Source organism: Doryrhamphus excisus, chromosome 10, assembly GCF_030265055.1.
Source record: "Doryrhamphus excisus isolate RoL2022-K1 chromosome 10, RoL_Dexc_1.0, whole genome shotgun sequence".
Taxonomy (NCBI): domain Eukaryota; kingdom Metazoa; phylum Chordata; class Actinopteri; order Syngnathiformes; family Syngnathidae; genus Doryrhamphus; species Doryrhamphus excisus.
In genome coordinates this window covers 105,256-124,017 of record NC_080475.1, presented here as the reverse complement: position 1 = coordinate 124,017, position 18,762 = coordinate 105,256, and the positions used below count along the sequence as shown (strand labels likewise).

The following is an 18,762-nucleotide window of genomic DNA, read 5'->3' as shown; positions in this document are numbered from 1 at the left end:
TTTTCGTTATTCTTGATTTGTTTATTTATTTTTCATCTTATTTTGTGTAGAAAAATAAAAATTAAGATATTTGAGAACAGTGGAATGTTTTATCAGAGCTTTTCTTGTAGAAAATTGGAACCCAAGCAAAGTTTAAATTGTTTTTTTTTTTAATAAATGCGTTTTTTTTGTTTTTTTGTTTTGGAAAACCTGATGCGGCCCAGTCTCACCCAGACCCGAGCTCCAGTGTTGAGTTTGAGACCCCTGGTGTATAGCAATACTAGTATTCTCCTTACAAGCCAATAATGCTGTGATAATGTATATCACTTAGCCTCAGTGGAATGGCCACAAAGAATCAGGATCCCAGGACAGTGTACCAGCATCAGGGAGCTGAGAAGGGGGGGAAACTACATGAATAAAAATCACAATAAGAAATGAGTTCATTCACATTGTGACGACCCCGTAATCAGGGAAAAAGCCGAAAGAAAGAAACAAAACATGGATGTTAGTGTTAAGCTACAACAGACATCTCTGGATACAGTTGATACCTCCTTTCATCAAAGTACAAAATGGATAATAGTTTTGTGGAATGACTTACTCCATTACTCTCCCTTACTCTTCCAGCAGTAACAAGTGAGAGCACCAAGATCCATAACCTAATAGGGCAAAACAAAGTTTCAGTTTTGGGAGGACAAACAACATATGTAGAAAATCTAGCAACGCATATTACTAGGTGATGGGGAAGACCAGGGTTCAATTCCCTGCTTGGGCATCTCTGTGTGGAGTTTGCATGTTCTCCCCGTGCGTGAATTTTCTCCGGGTACTCCGGTTTCCTCCCACATTACAATTGGCGACTCCAAATTGTCCATAGGTATGAATATGAGTATGGTGTTAATGGTTGTTTGTCTATATTTGCCCTGTGATTGGCTGGCGACCAGTCCAGGGTGTACCGAGCATGCCCGCGACCCCGGTGAGTATAGAACAATGTATGTATGTATACCATATTCAGTGGCGCCATCAAAGGAAACGTGAGATTTTGACAGACTTCCCTAAAAAAAACTATCAAAATACACCCAAAACTTTTCTCTTAAAAATAATCGTTGAGTCGGAACACAGGAAATTGAAGTGTTGTATGTGTTGACAAAAACTAAGCATACTCAGTATGCCCAAGAATTAACCTATAAAACTGGCAAAAATGTACAAAGTAACTGCAGTGTATTCGGCATACACTTGAACACATCGGCCCAAAACATGAAGTGAAGAAGGGCATCCAAGTGACTTATGGCGACGTCCAGTCACGGTCTGCAAGGTCTGCAATCAGAGTGAGGACTCTGGGATTGATTGAAAGTCATTTGGTCTTTTTCTTCCACTCAGCTTTTGTGCCTCTTTCGGGATTTCTACAGAAGAAACATCTTCATTTTTAAAAATGGAGAGAGAAAAAACCCAATCCATGAATACTAGAAGCAACTGACTCCTAACAATGTAATTTGCGACAATAATAAAGTGTACCTTTGAAGGAACTCCAGGGTAGAATGTAGCCCCACTGGGTAGTGTACGTTAAGACAGTCATAACTGGCAAACATCATGCAGAGAGCTGATGTGAAGGACATGACGTGGTCGTTGACGATTGTCTGATCAACACTCAACATGAATGTCCTTGCAGCAAAGCAGGAGGACCCTGAGGAAAAAGACAATAGAAAAGGGGACAAAATAAAGTAGGCCACATGACTAAAGCACTGGTACAATACAATACAATACAATATACAATACAATATACAATACAATACAGGTTTCAGTTGACTTCGCGCATACAATAATAATAATAATAATGCAGGGTGTTTCCCTTTCAACATCTTTGGCCAGGCATGTCTCCTCAACACAGTCAACAAAAATGGCCGCTCATTCTTGAGTATGTCAATGCTATCCCCTGGGTTTATCTCTTTTGGTTGTGTGTAGTAGGTAGACTTGTTCACTGGTTGCAGGATTCAGTGACCCAGCTGAAAGATAGGCCTGAAACAACTGATGCCTTTGTGAAAGTGGGACATTTTTTAGATGCCTTGCACATCTTTGAAAGGAACCGTGTTTGATTTTGAAGCACATAATCCATAATCTGATCAGTGGGCCAAATTTCACAATCAATCCAGGATAGTGTGTTAAATAATGATGCTTTGGTCGCATGTTGTTTTCCGGCAATGGAAACATTCTTTCATCAGAACATCCAGGTAAGCCACCTGAGGCTTTGACATTTTCCGAGCACCAATCAGGTCAACTATGTCTTTCGGTTGCATTGTTAAATGCCACACTTCCTCCTGTGGATCTTGTACCAAGTCTCCAATGATTACAGGCAACAGTCTCCAAAAGTTCCACTTCTGTACTGCATGACCAGCAAGAAATACAATCTTTTCAAGTTGCTCCTCGTAAAAAGAGTCCTGCTTTACAACTATAGCAAACAGGGGTCTCAAACACGCGGCCCGCGGGCCAAATGTGACACTAGTTTGAGGCGCCCGCCTTGATATGAAAGTTTAATGTTAGTGCGGCCCGCGCAAGTTTGATATGGACGCTGTATGGTATCATGTACCCAGAAAAAATTATTACGTTTGATTAATGTTCATGTTAAAGGTTAAATAACTGTTAATAGTTATCCTCCCTATCCGTGTGGAAGTGGTAAGTTTTTGGCTATTTAAGTTTAAAGGAAATAATAATAATAATAAAGGCTACCATTTCGGTCGCTAGCTCTCTAGTTTGCGAGTTAGCATGTGTCTCAAGACCCTGCAGTTGCGCAATATGTTGTAAATAAAAAGAGTATAAATGTGACTATAGTCGTGTTTTGTCATGTCTACAGGGCTCTAATAATGCTTTGTTCATTTTAATCTGAAAAAGATCATTTGTCTACCCACCAACTATGTGGTTTCTTAAGTTTTTATTATTTGCCGTTTTATTATTATTATATTTATTTATTACTGATTGATTTTCTTTATTCTTGATTTGTTTATTTATTTTTCATCGTATTCTGTGCAGAAAAATAAAAATGAAGATATTTGAGAACAGTGGAATGTTTTATCAGAGCTTTTATTATAGAAAATCTGAACCAGAGCACTGAAAAAGTTTGTATATTTTTCTGTTTTTAATAAATGCATTTTTTGGGAGGGCAAACCTGATGCGGCCCAGCCTTGCCCAGACACTAGCTCCAGTGGCCCCCAGGTAAATTGAGTTTGAGACCCCTGGTGTAAAAGAACAACTGGAGTCATTTCACAATTCATTCCCATTTTAATTCCTGTTGAAAGGTAAATTACTTCCAGGCTTAACATCCATGAAGGCTCTCTTGGACTCCTGAATACTAGCCCGGACCAATTTCCAATTTCCTGCCCTTTTTAAACACAGGCGGAGGGAGCAGGATGGGCAGCAGCGTCAGGGCGACTTCTCCCCTGGCATCTGTAGGACAATTATGGGTGTCATTACCAGTAATATGAGCCAATGTTTTCTTTCCCTGGTAATGGAGTTAGTTATATGGTTCAAATGTTATTGTACTGAACTACTCTGCTATGTAGTGTCTTTCCTAGGTTATTTGGAATTGTAAATACCGCAAGACTTACAAATTCATGATATTTCCTGATGAATTTCAGCCTCTCGCCTATTCTGGGAATGAAGGTGGTGATGGAGTGAAGGTCCAGATAACTGAAGCTTTCTTGATCAATCGCCTCTTCTGAAAGACAGAACACAAAATATGACTAAAGTGACCATTCATATAGACCACAATCTCTGCAGAGCTTGTGTGTTCCTCATTATTCACAACTTGGGAGCTCATGTCATAATGTAACCCACAACTACGTAGAATCATCAAGTCATTTTTTCAGGACGGATACACATTTGACTGTTGGTAAAAAAATTTATTAAAAAAAAGAAAAATTGCTTTTTAAATGTTTTTTTATTTTCAAATGAGATGCATTCTTAACTGTTCAGGCTACTTGGGGATTGTTGAGAACATGACTTTTAAATAATATAAATACAATATTACAATTTGAAATAAAACTGTCCACTACCGTACAGTGTTGTCGTATTGCAACAAAATACTAAGAAAATGTCTCAATTATGGAATGGAATGGAATGGCCTTTATTGTCATGATACAAGATGTACAACGAGATTGGAGAGCTTCTCTTTTCAGTGCAGTAGTCAAGTTTTAAAAATGTATATAAAAAGTATAGTAAAAAGACAATTTAACAAGATATATACAAGATATCCAAAATATACACATAGTATTGCACAGGAGCATTTGCAGGAGCAGATTTTAGTGCAATGATCAATGGGTCATAGTGCAAATAATGACTGGTGTATACAGATGAGTAAAGTCACATATGAGTGTATTGTATTGGGTTGTTAAATAAATAAATATGATTGAGGTAGTAACAGAGGCAGTGATGGAAATATTGCACATTTGCATTATGCTAATGACCGGGTACGTTGTATGTCCGAGTTCAGGGTGGTGATGGCTCTTGGGAATGTTATGTTTACTTGGTCTATTTTAAAACACAAAAACACGCCCCAAACATTTTTTACCAACTGGGATCATAATGTGTACCATAGAGGGTTTGTCATCATTGTCTAGAGCAGGGCTGAGCAAACTTTTGGACTCGCAGGCTGATTTAACAGCAATATATATTGGAATCACAAGATGGATCACTCTGTTAAAAATGTGGGTATTGGTACAAGCTACAGTGACTGACCCACCGCCATTTCCTATGTATAGAGCATATAGCAGGCACAGTAGCTACTGTAAAACAATATCTATAAAATGAAGGCATGAAGATGACTTACCTGTCAATCAGCCCCACTAGCTGCCACTCAGTCAATTTGGAACTGCCAAAATCATCCATAGATGCTTTTCAGCCAACTGAAACATCACACAGAGGGTCCATAAGAACAAACCATGAAATGATATAAGATTCAGTAGTCCAAACGTATTCTCAACATGTATATGTATATATGTATCTATCACACATCGTGCATGTCTCTTGTAATTTCAACAACCTAGTTTGGTTTCTACATTGCTAGCCAGCCAACATGTTCGCTTGCCACGTTGGAGGGAATTGATGTTTGCTAACGTTACCAATCGCTTCCTGAAGCTATCCATTTGTTTACACAATAGGAAGAGTGTTTGAGTGTTGCGTGGTGCGACTCCAACCACCTACACCTCAATTCCATCAAGACCAGGAAGATAGTGGCGGACTTCAGAAGGACCAGGCCCCTCCCAGAGCTGGACGACAAACTGGACTGGTCTGCCGATACAGAGGCTCTGTGCAGGAAAGGACAGAGTCAACTGTACTTCCTCAGAAGGCTGGCATCCGTCAACATCTGCACAAAAATGCTGGACATGTTTTACCAGACCGTGGTGGCGAGAGCCCTCTTCTCGGCGGTGGTGTGCTGAGCAGGCAGCATCAAGAAGAGAGATGCCTCACGTCTGGATAAACTGGTGAGGAAGGCGGGCACTGTGGTGGGCACAGAGCTGGACAGCTTAACAACAGTGGCAGAACAACAGGCGCTGAGCAGGCTCCTGTCAATCAGGGACAATCCACTGCACCCACTGCACAGCACCCATAGAAAGGCAGAGAAGCAGTTTCAGGGACAGGCTATTTTTAGAGCACCAGGTTGTGAGTCTCTGAACCTCCTCTGTGGAGGCTGTCTCATCTCCGTTTGAGATCAGCCCAACCACTGTGGTGTCGTCCGCGAATTGGACGATCATATTTTGTTCCTGTGGGCCGGACTGCAGTTGTAGGTGTAGAGACAGTACAGCAGGGGGCTCAGGACACAGCCCTGTGGTGAGCCAATGCTTAGAGTGCGTGTGGTGGAGAGGTGGGGGCCGAGCCTCACTTTCTAGGGCTGAATGTGTCCAATTTTGCATTTAGAATGTCCGGGATGATGGTATTGAAGGCTGAACTGTAGTCAACAAAGAGCATTCTGGCATAGGCCTGCTGCTGTTCCAGGTGACTCAACACAGCATGCAGAGTTGTTGTGATGGCGCCCTCTGTAGATCTGTTTGTCCGGTAGGCGAACTGGTGGGGGTCAAGTGTGGTGGTGGGATAGGTAGTCCTTGATGTGTCGGAGTACCAGTCTCTCAAAACACTTCATGATTACTGGGGTGAGGGCAACAGGGCGGTAATTGTTGAGGCTGGTTTGGTAGTCTTCAGCTTGTTCACCCTATGAGGGCGGTAACCACTCCACCCTCGGCTGCCGGGTCAGGGTGCAATACCCGCCGGTCTGCCAACCCGCAAGAGCTTCTCAATCACTCACCAGGAGCGTGCCATAGTCCCCGGGCCCGTCGCCTGAGAATACTAGGGGCTACTAGTCCTCAGCCGAGGAACCCCCGCCGATTCAGACACGTGTGGGCCCTTATTCGACCACCGGAACAGAATGAGGAACAACCACCTGGTACCCCACAGCGGAGGGTATCAAGAAATCTGGATAGAAGGGTGCTCTTCCCTAAATACAAGGTTTCAATGGTCGCCCTGTCACATCTAGGGCGGGTGGTGTTTCCATCAAACCCGGTCGGAATGATAGCTAAGGATCGTGGGCATTAGGGTTCCTTGGCACAAAGAGAGGTGCAGATTCTGCGAGGAGTTGCTAGATACAGCTAGGGGAGCTATGCTTCACCTCCAGAAGAAGCACAGACCAAGAAGGCTCCAGATTTTCTGTAGAAAATGCGCGGGGTGCTTCTTTACCGTACACGCGGCTGCCTGTCACACCCCCAAGTGCGGGAGCCGCAGACAACTTAAACCGAAACAGGACAACCATGCCTGTTCTCACTGTTCCCGAAGTTTCGGAACATCAGCTGGGCTGTCCCTTCACATGAGGAGCATGCACCGCAGCATCTTCTTCGCTTCTCAGAAGGGCCCAGAACAAGGCATGGGGGTCAGAGCAAGATGGTCCGAGGAGGAGACCATGAAACTAAGAGAGGTGTTATGGTCCAGGCCAGCCGATCTGGTCGAGTCGGTCGGAAGAGCGATGCCAAGGTTTACAAAAGCCCAGATTGTGAACAAGATTAAAGCTGAGCGCAGGAAGAGTTCGTGCCCCGACAATGATGGAGATGAACGATTAAAAGAATGGCTTAAGGAGGAATTTGTTACAGGCACTCCTGTGAACAACGTACAAGCTCTCCTCCAAAAGAATGTGTTGAGTACTTTTTCCAGTTTACACGGAGATCTGGACAAGTTATCAACAAGGTCGGGGCTGATCAAGACTGCCATTCGGCAGATGGGCGGGCATAGAAGTAAGACCAAACAGACTCTTATGACCAGACGCACCCGAGCTCCGAAGTGGGCCAGCCGGAGGGCTGAGTATTCGAGAACGCAGACGGAGTATGTCCGCGACTGAAGAGCACTAGCCAAGAGAATCCTCGAAGGCACAGAAAAAACATCATGTCCGATCCCCACTAGAATAGTGGAGGAGCATTACAGAGGAGTGTGGGAAGCCTCTGTAAATTTCAAGGGGTTGGGGAGATTCGGTGTTCTCCCCAACATGGACAACTCCCCGTTATCTATTCCAATCTCGGCAGGTGAGGTCTGTGCTCTTCTTAAAAAGATCAAGCCTGGGAGTGTGCCTGGTTGCGACGGGGTCACAGTGAACAACATCAAATTGTGGGACAAGACGGGTGAGAAACTATCTTCCCTATTTAACATCATGCTGCTATTGGGGCGGGTGCCCCGATGCATGAAACGTAGCAGAACCACCCTGATCCCCAAGTCTTGTGATCCCGAAGCTTTGGAGCAAATCAAGAACTGGCGGCCCATCACCATCGGGTCGGTGCTCCTACGACTTTTCTCGGCGGCATTACACAACAGGGTCCGAGAGGTCTGCTCACTCAATCCCAGGCAGAGAGGATTCATTCAAGCCCGTGGCTGTTCTGAGAACCTGTTGCTTTTGAGTGGCATTATTCGCCGTTCTGCGGCTAGAAGAAAGGCTTTTGCGGTAGTGTTCATCGACCTTGCTGAGGCCTTTGACACGGTGGCCCATGAACTCATCATCGAGGCCCTCCACCGCAGGGGTGTTGATGTTTTCCTGCTGGAGCTCATCCAAGATCTGTACAAGGGGTGCACGTCGTCAGTGGAGACGAAAGCTGGCTGGACCAACCGGATAAGGATTGAGAGTGGTGTCAAGCAGGGGGACCCACTCTCCCCTCTGCTCTTCAATGTTGCGCTCGATCCACTGTTGGACATGTTGGAGACGCAGGGGGAGGGAATACACGTGGGGTCTGCGTCCATGACCTCCCTGGCTTTCGCTGACGACCTTGTGTTGCTCAGTGGGTCCTGGGTTGGCGCAACCTCATTATACTTGAGACTTTCCTGGAGATGACGGGACTTGGGGTCAATGTTGACAAGTGCTGTGGGTTCTGGCTGAAGCCGGGGCATGATGGTAGACTGGAGTGTGGCAACGACCCATGGCGGATAGGAGGAAGGCACACAGGACCATATCAAATACCTGGGGATTACCATCAGCCCCCTTCGGGGTGCAAGCCCCCCTGACATCAAGGCTTCAATAAACATCATGGCCAAGAACATCAATGAGGCGAAACTAAAACCCTTGCAGCGCCTTCACATCCTTGTCTTTTATGCCATCCCGAAACTAATATATCCCGCTGTCCACGCCATGGCAACAAACGTGGCGTTGCTCGAATGTGATCGTGAGGTGAAGAGATGGGTCAAGAACTGGTTGCACCTCCCGTCTGATACGGCAGACGGTTTGCTCTATTGTAGGAATAGGGACGGCGGGCTCGGCGTCCCCAAGCTGTCCTCGCTTGAACCGGCTCTCCAATGTCGAAACCTGGCGTATCTCCTCCAGTCGGAGGAAGAGTGCTTCAGGGAGGTTGCGAGGGCCATGATCCCAGAGGCCAAGGTGATCAAGCTCTGGGAAAGGGCCAGTGGTACCATGCATGTGGGCGACAAAGGGGGGTCGGGTCTCGACATGAGCAAGATCACGAGTAGCGCCAGGAGCACTTCAGAAGCATGGAAGTGGTGCGGGTTGTTTTCACAAGGAGTGGGCCACAGTACTTTCATCAACGACCCCATAAGTAACGAGTGGCTGAGAGACCCAACAAGAGTACACTTCTTCCAGTCAGACTATATACTTAGTCTGAAACTCCGAACTGGCAACGTCCAAACCCTCGTTTCCAGCTCCAGAGGGAGGGCCCGAGAGAACCGTGGTTGCCGACTCTGCTGCTATCCCACGGAAACTGTCATTCATGTTATCAGCCTTTGCCTGAAATTTAAAGAAAAAAGGATGCAGAACCAAAATAAGATCTGTGGCCTGCTGGCTGCAACTGGGAAGGCCAATGGTTGGAGGGTCACCCAGGAACAGAGATTCCAGCTGGAGTCCGGAGTACTCCTTGCACCCGATCTTGTTTTCATTAAGGGATCTGCGGCCCTGATGGTGGACGTGGCGATTGCATATGAAATCAGCACGAGGCAGATGTGCAATAAAGGAGTTGAGAAAGAGAGAAAGTACACTTGTCTCAAAGGAGGCATCAAATCTCAAATCACTGAAGTGACAGACGTTAAAGTCTTTGGGTTTCCCATGGGCGCTCGAGGTAAGTGGCTGGCAAGAAACGATCGAGTTTTGAGCAAAATCTGCTCCTCGAGAGTGGAAGTCAGACGCTTGGCAAGACTGTTTGCAAGGAGGGCCTTGCTGATGACTGTCGACTTGTACAGGATGTTCAGGAAAGCGGTCAGAGGCCTGCCACCCTCTGGAGAATAGTCAAGCCTATGCAATGGGATCCCCTTTCCGTGAAGACCCCGGAACGTCTCCTTCCTTGGCCTTGGCTGAGTTGATTTCTGGTGTGACGGCAAGGCGGGCGCACCTGTGTGCGCCGTGTGGGATCGTGGACGGGCTTGCTGGTCCTTCTCCTGGTTTGGTGTGGCGGCTCGTTGCCGGTCGTGTGGCTTGGCTCCCCTCTTGATTTCTCCCTACCAACTGTGTCCTATCAACCTACCTAGTCCAACCGAATTGTCTACCATGTCCTTATCGACCTACAAAGAAACGGTGTCTTCCATTGGCAAACGAGGAAGTATCCAGAGGAACAACCGCTTGGCATTTAATGTGTATGTGGAAGGGAAACGGGGTGCTTAGCAAGGGTAACTCCAGATTCTGCTTATGGTTGAGTACCCCCGCTGGCTTGTGGGGAGTGCCGACCTGAAGTATAGAGACTGGAGGAAAACCAAGCTGGGGCAATGGAGGCAGCAACCACAGGGCCGTGGGGCGGCGGTCCTTTCGGGCATCACCACTCCTATTCTCCTTCTTAAACTGCAGAGATGGGAGTCCATCAACTCCAATGGCACACGAGTAAGCAGCGGAAATGAAGCTGAAGAGTCATGCCGTCTGCTGTGGCAACAAAAGGAACGAGCATGGGCTCCTTTTTCCAGGAGGTCCTTGAGGCACTGGCAACTAAGAAACTCCTGTGGGTCGAGCACAGCTGGGCAGTCCTAATTAGAGAACAACCTCACTTGTTCCAGAAGGCAGTGCAGGGGTTTTAAGAATTGAAGTTGCAGGTCCACCATATGGTTGATGTATTCCAGAGCCGTGGCATGCATGGCCTTGTTGATTTCATGGTGGAGAAGGCCACAAGTTATAATAACCCCGCTCACTGGATGTTTGTATGACAATCTGATGTGTGTGGGGTGAGTCGGTGTCGAGCTGAAGAAAGTTCAGTGCCCCACGGTCCTCCTCACCCTTGAACAGCATATTGAGCAATTGTCCACTTACATCCGGTGCCTGTCCATGTAGATTGGTGTGGAAATTTGCTGTCTCGCCTACACTTAGGGCAGTGTAGAGGGCCCCCCTGTCCCCAATTATGGAGACAATGTGGTCCATGTTCAGCAATGCTGCCAAGTCCTGGGCCTCGTTGCTCTTTTGTCCAAACTTGGACAGTGTGGAGTAATCACTGATGTCAGCAGCTTTAATGGCCTTGCTGAGAAGGCGCAGCACAAACGGTTGGTCTTGTTGCAGTAAGTTGAACTTGGCAGGATTTGCCAGGCTGTTTTCCTGGATTGAAGCCCTTGACATACCCTTGGAGGAAAACGCAGGTAGTCTCACTTCTGAATCTTTAAGGAAGTCTTTTCTGTCGGCGTGACTCTCATAGAACTCCACAAATGTCACTGTATTGGACTGCCCCACTTCCACCAGGTCAGTCATTTTTAAAATGTTTCTATGCAGCAAGGTTGATAAGAGCAGGTTTTGAAATGGTTCCTGTTGCAAAGATTGAGCAGAAATGATTATAAAAGAAAACGTCAGTGGTTGAGTAGATCAAATATAGAGATGTTACCTGTTCCAAGAATTCCCTAAATTCTTCCTGCGCGTCCGTCCAAATTCCCCAAATATCGTTCCGATGTCTTAGATATTTGAGTGTTTTTCTGGGGCATTTAACGAAGACCTCGTCCTCCCACTTGGCCATGAAAATATTAGCGTAGGACGGTGAGAATCTCTTCCCCATAGCCGTCCCTTTGATCTGTAAATAATGTTAGGGATAGGGTTAGTTAGTGGATGCCCTTGGTGAAGCCATCTTCACCACTTGGAGCAATAGCTCCTGGAAACACTCGCATCCAGCATCCCCAAATCCATTTTTGAAGTGATTCACAAGAACAATGGAGCTACTCTTTACTGAGTCCCGAGACATTTTTTCTTCTGGTTAGGAGAATTTTGATGTCTTAAACCTTGGATCAGCTGATAGCCTATTTCTGTAAGGAACTGATGAGCTGGTCCGGAACCCAAGATGCGGAGGCAGGAAGTGGAAGAAAAACATTTGATTTAACAGAAGGTGCCCGCACAGGGAAAAGTACAAAGCAACAGGTTAAAGTAAGAAAAACACTACTAAGTATATACTGTCCTAGACTAAATAGAAAAGGCAAAATCACTGTAGCAAAAAGGCTTACAGGCAAAGACGAGGCTCGAGGCTCAAGCACAAAGAACACAGCTGACAAAAGGTCAGCGGGCAAAGCAAGGCAGGTGGCACTCCGTGGCATACACTGACGGGCTAGTACTCACAAGGCAAGGGTTAAAAAGCCACAAAGAAAGGAGTCACAAAGTACATGCACGAGGCCGAGCAAGCAGAGGACGAGCAGCAGGCTGTGACTTGAGGGACAATCTGGCGGTGAGTATGGCTCAGAGCAAGGCCTCAGGAGGAGGCCCCCTGCTGCCAATCAGGGTGGACTGGAAGAGAAGAGGCAGTGGGCAGCAACAACACAGATCATGAACCCCCCCACTGGCTTTTGCATACAGTTCAACTCACAAAAGGTCAATTCCAGCTATAATTGTCAATACTTGGATCAGGCCTGTCTGTATAATGGTTCATGTATTTGGCCACTAGATGGTGTTGCCAGATAGTCTTTTTGAAACATAGGGTAAGGTTCATCTATTTGGCCACTAGATGGTGTTTTTGGAACAAATCGTTCAGTTGAGAAAACTCTTCTGTGTTTCACTGGAACAAAGGAAAACAAATGTCAGGGCACAACCTTTTAAGATGTCAAATGTTGCCAAAATGCTACATGCTGACTTGAAACAACTTTTCCCCATCCAAGACAAGCTTATGATAAAATACAGGTAGCTTGTTTTCAATGTACTAAACAACATTTTTTTCTGGAAATTGCATTGGTATACAAGCACATTTGAACCAAGATGTCATGATCTGTTGTCGCTCTTCTCTTTCAGTGTACCCTTCAGTGCACACCTGAACCCAATTAGCTTGGAATTACATAAGCTCCCTTGCTTCCACCTGCAAACCGCCAGATTGTCCGTCAAGCAACCTCAATGTTCCTTGTCAGCCTGGTGCATGTCCTCCGCTCTCGGCCCTCTCGACCACGTGCAGTGCCCTTTGTTGCCTCGCTCTCTGGCTTTTATCTGCATTAATAAAAAGTAAATAATAATAAATGGTTCTTCTTGAGTGCAGAAGATGGTGTTGCAGCAAAAGGCAACAAAGACAGACTCAGGAACACAGCTTGAGTCTGGTAATGACTTGTGGGCGCCTCCTTGAGTGATCCGTTTTCGGGAAGGGCATCTGCAAATTTAATATTGCCCGTATGTGATGATGTAATATAATAGCTCTTGAATTAAATGAATTGAAATCTAATCCTAGTCATTTTCATCCGTTTTGGAGATGAAAATGTGGAAGTTACTGTTGCCAGAACCTAGATTTCACTTTATTACATTGCATGCTAACTTGCTAGCAAATAGCAAAACAAAACACATTTCAATTGAATTCATCTATTCATCTATTTTCTTTACCCGCCTATCCCAGCTAACTTGGGGCGAGAGGCGGGGTCAACCCTGGACTGGTGGCCAATCCCAGGGCACAGACAAACAACCATTCCCACCCACATTCATACCTGTGGACAATTTGGAGTTGCCAATGAAGCTAGCATGTTTTTGGAATGTGGGAGGAAAACGAAGTACCCAGAGAAAAGGGGGAGAACATGCAAACTCCACACAGAGATGGCCGAAGGTGGAACTGAACCCTGGTCTCCTAGCCGTGAGGTCTGCGCGCTAACCACTCGACTGCCGTGCAGCCCCATTCAAAGTCAGTAACAGACAAAATGTCAATGTAAACACTTAGAATATGGGTTAAACAACGATAAAATGTAAATTACATCAACAACTTTGTGCCATTATGCTAAACACCAGTTGAAAACTGTAGAGCAGCAACTTGAAGATCAACAGTTGAATAGTCACCATGGACCATGACATATTCTTCTAACAGGACTAACACGGTGAGCCCTCAGAACCCAAAACTCCTATTCAGGTGTAGAGTTACACATGTAACATAAGGTCATTTTTGAGAGTCTGTAGCTTTGGTGACGATTTAGAGTTATCCAGACCAAGCAGGATTTTCTGTGTGAACTCAAATGTGTTGGTCAGTCCCTTCGGATAGGAGAGATGAGCATAAATCAGGCCAAACATTACCAGAAAGGCATCAGCAAGCCTGGGGAGGTCAGAGATTGGATGACAGATTTTGGCTGGGTGGTAGTGAACTTGGCTTAATAAAAATAAAATGAAAATCAAACGATATTATAAAGAACAGAGGTTGACTGAAAAAGCTGTGAAAAAAAATCTGAAAAAATATTTCTTACATTTTCATAGCAGTTGTTTTGAGTGGACAAAATAGTCCTTACGGGTCTCAAAGATTTTGAAAGATGGTTAAGGTTTAAACACCTTGCCAAATGTTTGCAGTTGAACACTGGCCCATTTACAGAAATATTAATGTGCGTTTTCCTTATACATAAGTAAATGAAATGAAATTATGAATAGGTTAATTTACAGCACAATAGACTTGATATTTCTTAACTGGGACTTACCACACATGTTCTGAAAAATCCAGACACTTCCTCACGCAGATAAACAGGAAGGACATGGAGAATAGTGACCCGCCTTGTGTGGACATCCTGTGACTCCTAAGAAGATTAAAATAGTGTAAATACTGTGACAAGTTTACTAATCAAACCCAATGCCAGTCAACGCATGATATTAGCTGCCACAATAATATCTGCACATAATTCCACTCATAATGTGCTGACTTATCTGGTGCATTTGTGAAATTCAAACACTTATTGAAAGCTTTAAATTCTCAACATTACACAAAGACTTCACCTGTGAAATGTATAATCACCTGTGTATCATGGACTTTCAAAATGTTGGCCAACACGTCTGCAGTTTTGCCCGTTCTGGAAGCTTTCTGCCGAAATAACGCCATTAAACAAGGAGTGTGACGATCAAGCTCGGCATAGAAAGTATTGGGAAGGTTCTGGTTAGTAATGTGTTGAAATTCTGCATACACCTGCATTGTGGATAGGACAGTACAGAAATCAGAGAGAAAGAGGAAAGAGATTATTTAATCTAGGATGAATGCATGGATAGCACTGCACACAATGTGATATACAGTACTGTCTGATACAGATGCAAACAGATGAATGAGTTGATCAACATTACCTCGGACAGCATACAAAGAGCAGGCCAGAGCTCCATGAGCTTTTTGATTGGTGGGCTGGACATCACAATAGTCTGTCGTCTGCATCATCTTGCTAATAAATGAGAGCAATTTCATTCTCCTGGAAATGAGAACCATCACGATATGACACATAACAACCAGGCTCAGCGTTTGGTTCTCTGATCTTGCTCAGAATATCTGTGTTTTTAAACAGCTCCTGAAGCAATTGAATGATTGGTACATACATGATGGTATGACCAGGTGCTTCTAAATGGTACTCTACTGGCATTACCAATGGATAGTTGTGCTCTATAAATGTCTTTCTTCGCTTGTAAGAGGACAACTCTGCACCTTTGCAAGTAGCACTAAATACAACATTAGAGTCCATGAAGGCACTGACAATGTCATTGAGTGTGGAATCTGTAATATTGTGACCATGTCTATGCAATATATCATTAATGGCATCCTTGATCAAGGGCTGAGATAAAGAGAAGCGCTGATTCAAGTTGTCAACTATTTCTTGTGTAGCTGTGTTCGACACATGAAGGATAGCCTGCATGTTTAGAAATAAAGAAGCCGCATTAAGTTTGAGCTGATTTTTCAGTTTCAAAGTACCACACGGCTCATCATCCTGCATTTGTGTGCTCTGAACTGGACGCTCTTCATCCGAATCAGTAGTGACATTAGAGCTGGTAGCATGTGGATTTCTGAGTATGCTCAAAGACAATGTCACTAGAAAAGTCTGATGCAAGACTCCCTTGGTGCACTCTACTTTTATGGGAGTTAAATGAATATACATTTGTGCTATAGTCACAACCTCTGTACGGGCATACCACTGTCTCATGCTTTTTTAAGTGTGATCTTGTGTGACTGAGGAGTACAGACTCTGAAAATGGTTGCTCAGATGTGCATAAAGGACACTTAAAAGTCACAAGTTCCTGATTTTCCCTTGCACTGCTGTTTTGTTTTTGAGTATGATATCTTGACAGGTGAGTACTCAGTGCACTAAATGTCAGAAATGTGCACATGCAATCATCATGGAGGCATGGGAGTGGGCTCATTTTTGAAAACTGGCTGTGCTGCAATCAACAGTGTTTAAATAGATTTGTTCTAGTGGTTAAAAAAAAAAAAGAAGAAGCTGAACATAACTTACAGTGCCAAGTCATGTTCGTTGCAGCAACCTGAAAACACACAAAAATTATTTTACAGGGCACCAGTTATGAAGTTTAAACCTCTATCAAAGTACAACAAAACACACCAACAATGCTTAAAACAATGTTATATGTGTTAGACTGTTAACCTATTCAATCTGCAACATTTTACACACACACACACACAGCCTGACAGTTGAACCTGATTTTGCCAACAAAAAGTATTAAATATTGGGAAAAAAATGAACAGATAATTTCACTTTTAGTTAGACACAACATGTGGTGCTAATGTTAGCTTCCTGCTGCAGAGAATAACTTTTAGCTTCACACAACACATGGTGCTAGAGTTAGCTTTCTGCTTCCACACACTGACACAGCTTCAACACAGATAGAGTTTTAATTTTGAGCAGTCACTGCATGTTTGGCATCACCAGTTTTTACAACTACATAACATTCACCGTGCAACACAGCTAACATTGCATGTTAGCTTGCTGCTAACCTAACGTTACCATTTTTACATTAACATTTACATTTTTACGTTTAAAAACACGTTGAACCGCCTGAAACAAACATTCAAACGAGATTTATGTCGATTACTTACATTTAACCCAATAGTGCAGCACGGACTACTAATGTTGTCTCCTTCGGTTAGTTGGTCCCTTGATCCCGCCGCTCTCTGCCAGTCCGCCTCGCGGTCTTCTTCTTCTTTTGTTTCTTGGCAGTTTCGACGCTCCAAGGCGTATTACTGCCCTCCACAGGTTAGTCCGTGAGTCACAGTCTTATCTCATATGATCCCATACAGTCTTGTATCACACTGATACTGCTGCCCGATTTCTCTCCTGCTCCCTGCATTCAGCCAGCCAAAGTTCTACAGATTTGCAGTCATATAAGGTGCAAAAATTTAACTTTATGAAAGTTGTGAAAGTGCTGTGGCCAAACACACTTTGTGTAGGAAGGCCGCACTTCTGGCACGTGTACGTTTTCCGTGCCTTCTTCGGAATGTCGCCTTTCTGGTGGGCCCTCCACTGTGTTGTCCGGGGAACATCCAGCCCGCTGACACCAATTTGTTCCTGCAGCCAGTCTTCAACCTCAACCTTCAACGGCCGCCTTTATAAAGGGCGTGGCCACTGCTGCGAGTCCTGGGATGCCCGCTCACCTCGCAAGGGTGACCCGGTGGGCACTGCAGGCTGTCTTTGGAGCTGTTGATGAGCGGTTTGTCAGCCTTGATGGCTTTGGCACGGCGATATGCCGTCATTCTGGATGGTTGGCCGCTGCCTTTGCACTCTCGAGGATGTAGATGGGCCATCGGCGTCTCGGTCCTGTGACGTTGTCTGATGACTTGCATCGATCCTGTAAACCTATAAAAAAAGGAGAAAAAAGCCATCAGGGTTGGAAAATACACATGGAAAAAGATGAGGTCGGTCATATTGGGTTTTCGGCAAGCAAGCATACTGTTATTGTACCTTACAGCTCCTGTTGTGTCTCCATCGTGACTAGAGAGTGAGCGACCTGGGTTTTAGAGGTCTCAGGTGGCTTCCTTTTTTCGTTTCTTCCATCTGTAGATGACAAGTTTTAATTAAGAGATGAGGGGGCACAAGTCAATCACAGGAGCAATACAGAACAAATGAAAATGCTTATTTCAAGAAGCACATGAAATAAGTGCTTCTTTTACCTTTCTTTGACCTTCTTGGCTCCTTTTCTCTGCCAGCCAGTCATCCACCGAGCGCCCCTCAGAATTGGAGCAAGAATGTTCATTCCTGTAGCAACTGTAGCCGTACTCCTTTGTTTTAGGAAAGCCACAGCGTTTACAACAGAAGTGCTCCATCTTCCGAGGGGACTTGCGCTTTAGGAACTCACCCAGGCCACGGGGATCTTGCGAGCTCCAGCTGCCTTCTTTTTCCAGGCCGTCGAGTGGGGCACCTTGCAGAGGAGGCGGACGCCTTCATCTACCTTTGACAAACTGAAAAGATCAAGAATTCGTCTTTCAATGTGAGGGATTTTCAAGGAGGAAGCCTGAATCTCCCAAAATCTGGCATGCGGTCCAAATAATTAAGCTTAATAAGATCCCGCCATGGCCACTAGCAAACCCGGAAGTAACGAGCTAACTAATTAATGCGAATCTCGCGTTTTTTTATACCTCGTACGTCACGTGGGAACGACGTAAGGTCTCGCGATAGTAACCGCTTTTACAATGAATAAATACGATAAACATACTATAGGCAGGGATGGAAATAACTGCTAATTACTCTTACTGTCAGCATAACGCCGTTATTACGTCACAGAAGCAGCCTGAAAATATATCAGGACTTCATAACTAATCTGCAGCGCAGTGAGAGTGTTACAGTGACGGGGGGGGGGGGGGGGTAACCACATAAGTAATGAGGATTGGCTAAGGTTTAGTAATATTGCGTCTTCAGCCAATCACAGAACTTGGGTGGGCGGGTGTTTCGAGCACATCGAGTGAGAATACAGCGTTTGCCAAATGGAAGTCCAGACACTAATTTGGTGCGGTGTTTCGGTTACGTCCTGTCTTCAAAATAAAAGCACGCCAGGATCCCATTGCCGAGTCAGCACACCTGCCTCAGAAAGACACGTCAGAACCAGGCCTGGCAGACACTCTTGTGTTGTTGAGCCATGATTACGCCATCTGATCCTCCCATGCAAGGTACAGCACC

General features: G+C 45.0%; 1 protein-coding gene across 7 annotated transcripts; it reads right to left on the bottom strand.

Moving 5' to 3' along the window:
- Positions 1 to 18,182, bottom strand: LOC131137429 (uncharacterized). Of its 7 annotated transcripts, XM_058085394.1 has the most exons (17): positions 17,945 to 18,182; positions 17,760 to 17,867; positions 17,551 to 17,643; positions 16,689 to 17,445; positions 16,090 to 16,117; positions 14,939 to 15,030; positions 14,619 to 14,786; positions 14,308 to 14,403; positions 11,286 to 11,468; positions 5,358 to 11,209; positions 5,167 to 5,270; positions 4,793 to 4,868; positions 3,573 to 3,682; positions 3,273 to 3,411; positions 1,489 to 1,657; positions 578 to 1,391; positions 1 to 369 (listed from the first exon to the last, which is right to left on the bottom strand). In XM_058085394.1, exons 6-10 carry the CDS (start codon positions 14,999 to 15,001, stop codon positions 10,568 to 10,570), a joined length of 1,152 nt encoding a protein of 383 aa, XP_057941377.1. In that variant the 5' UTR covers positions 15,002 to 15,030; positions 16,090 to 16,117; positions 16,689 to 17,445; positions 17,551 to 17,643; positions 17,760 to 17,867; positions 17,945 to 18,182; the 3' UTR covers positions 1 to 369; positions 578 to 1,391; positions 1,489 to 1,657; positions 3,273 to 3,411; positions 3,573 to 3,682; positions 4,793 to 4,868; positions 5,167 to 5,270; positions 5,358 to 10,567. The 7 variants fall into 7 exon arrangements, with proteins under 7 accessions (XP_057941377.1, XP_057941376.1, XP_057941379.1 ...); XM_058085393.1 differs by having other exon boundaries at positions 1 to 1,391; XM_058085396.1 differs by having other exon boundaries at positions 1 to 1,376.
- Positions 18,183 to 18,762: the final 580 nt, after the last annotated feature.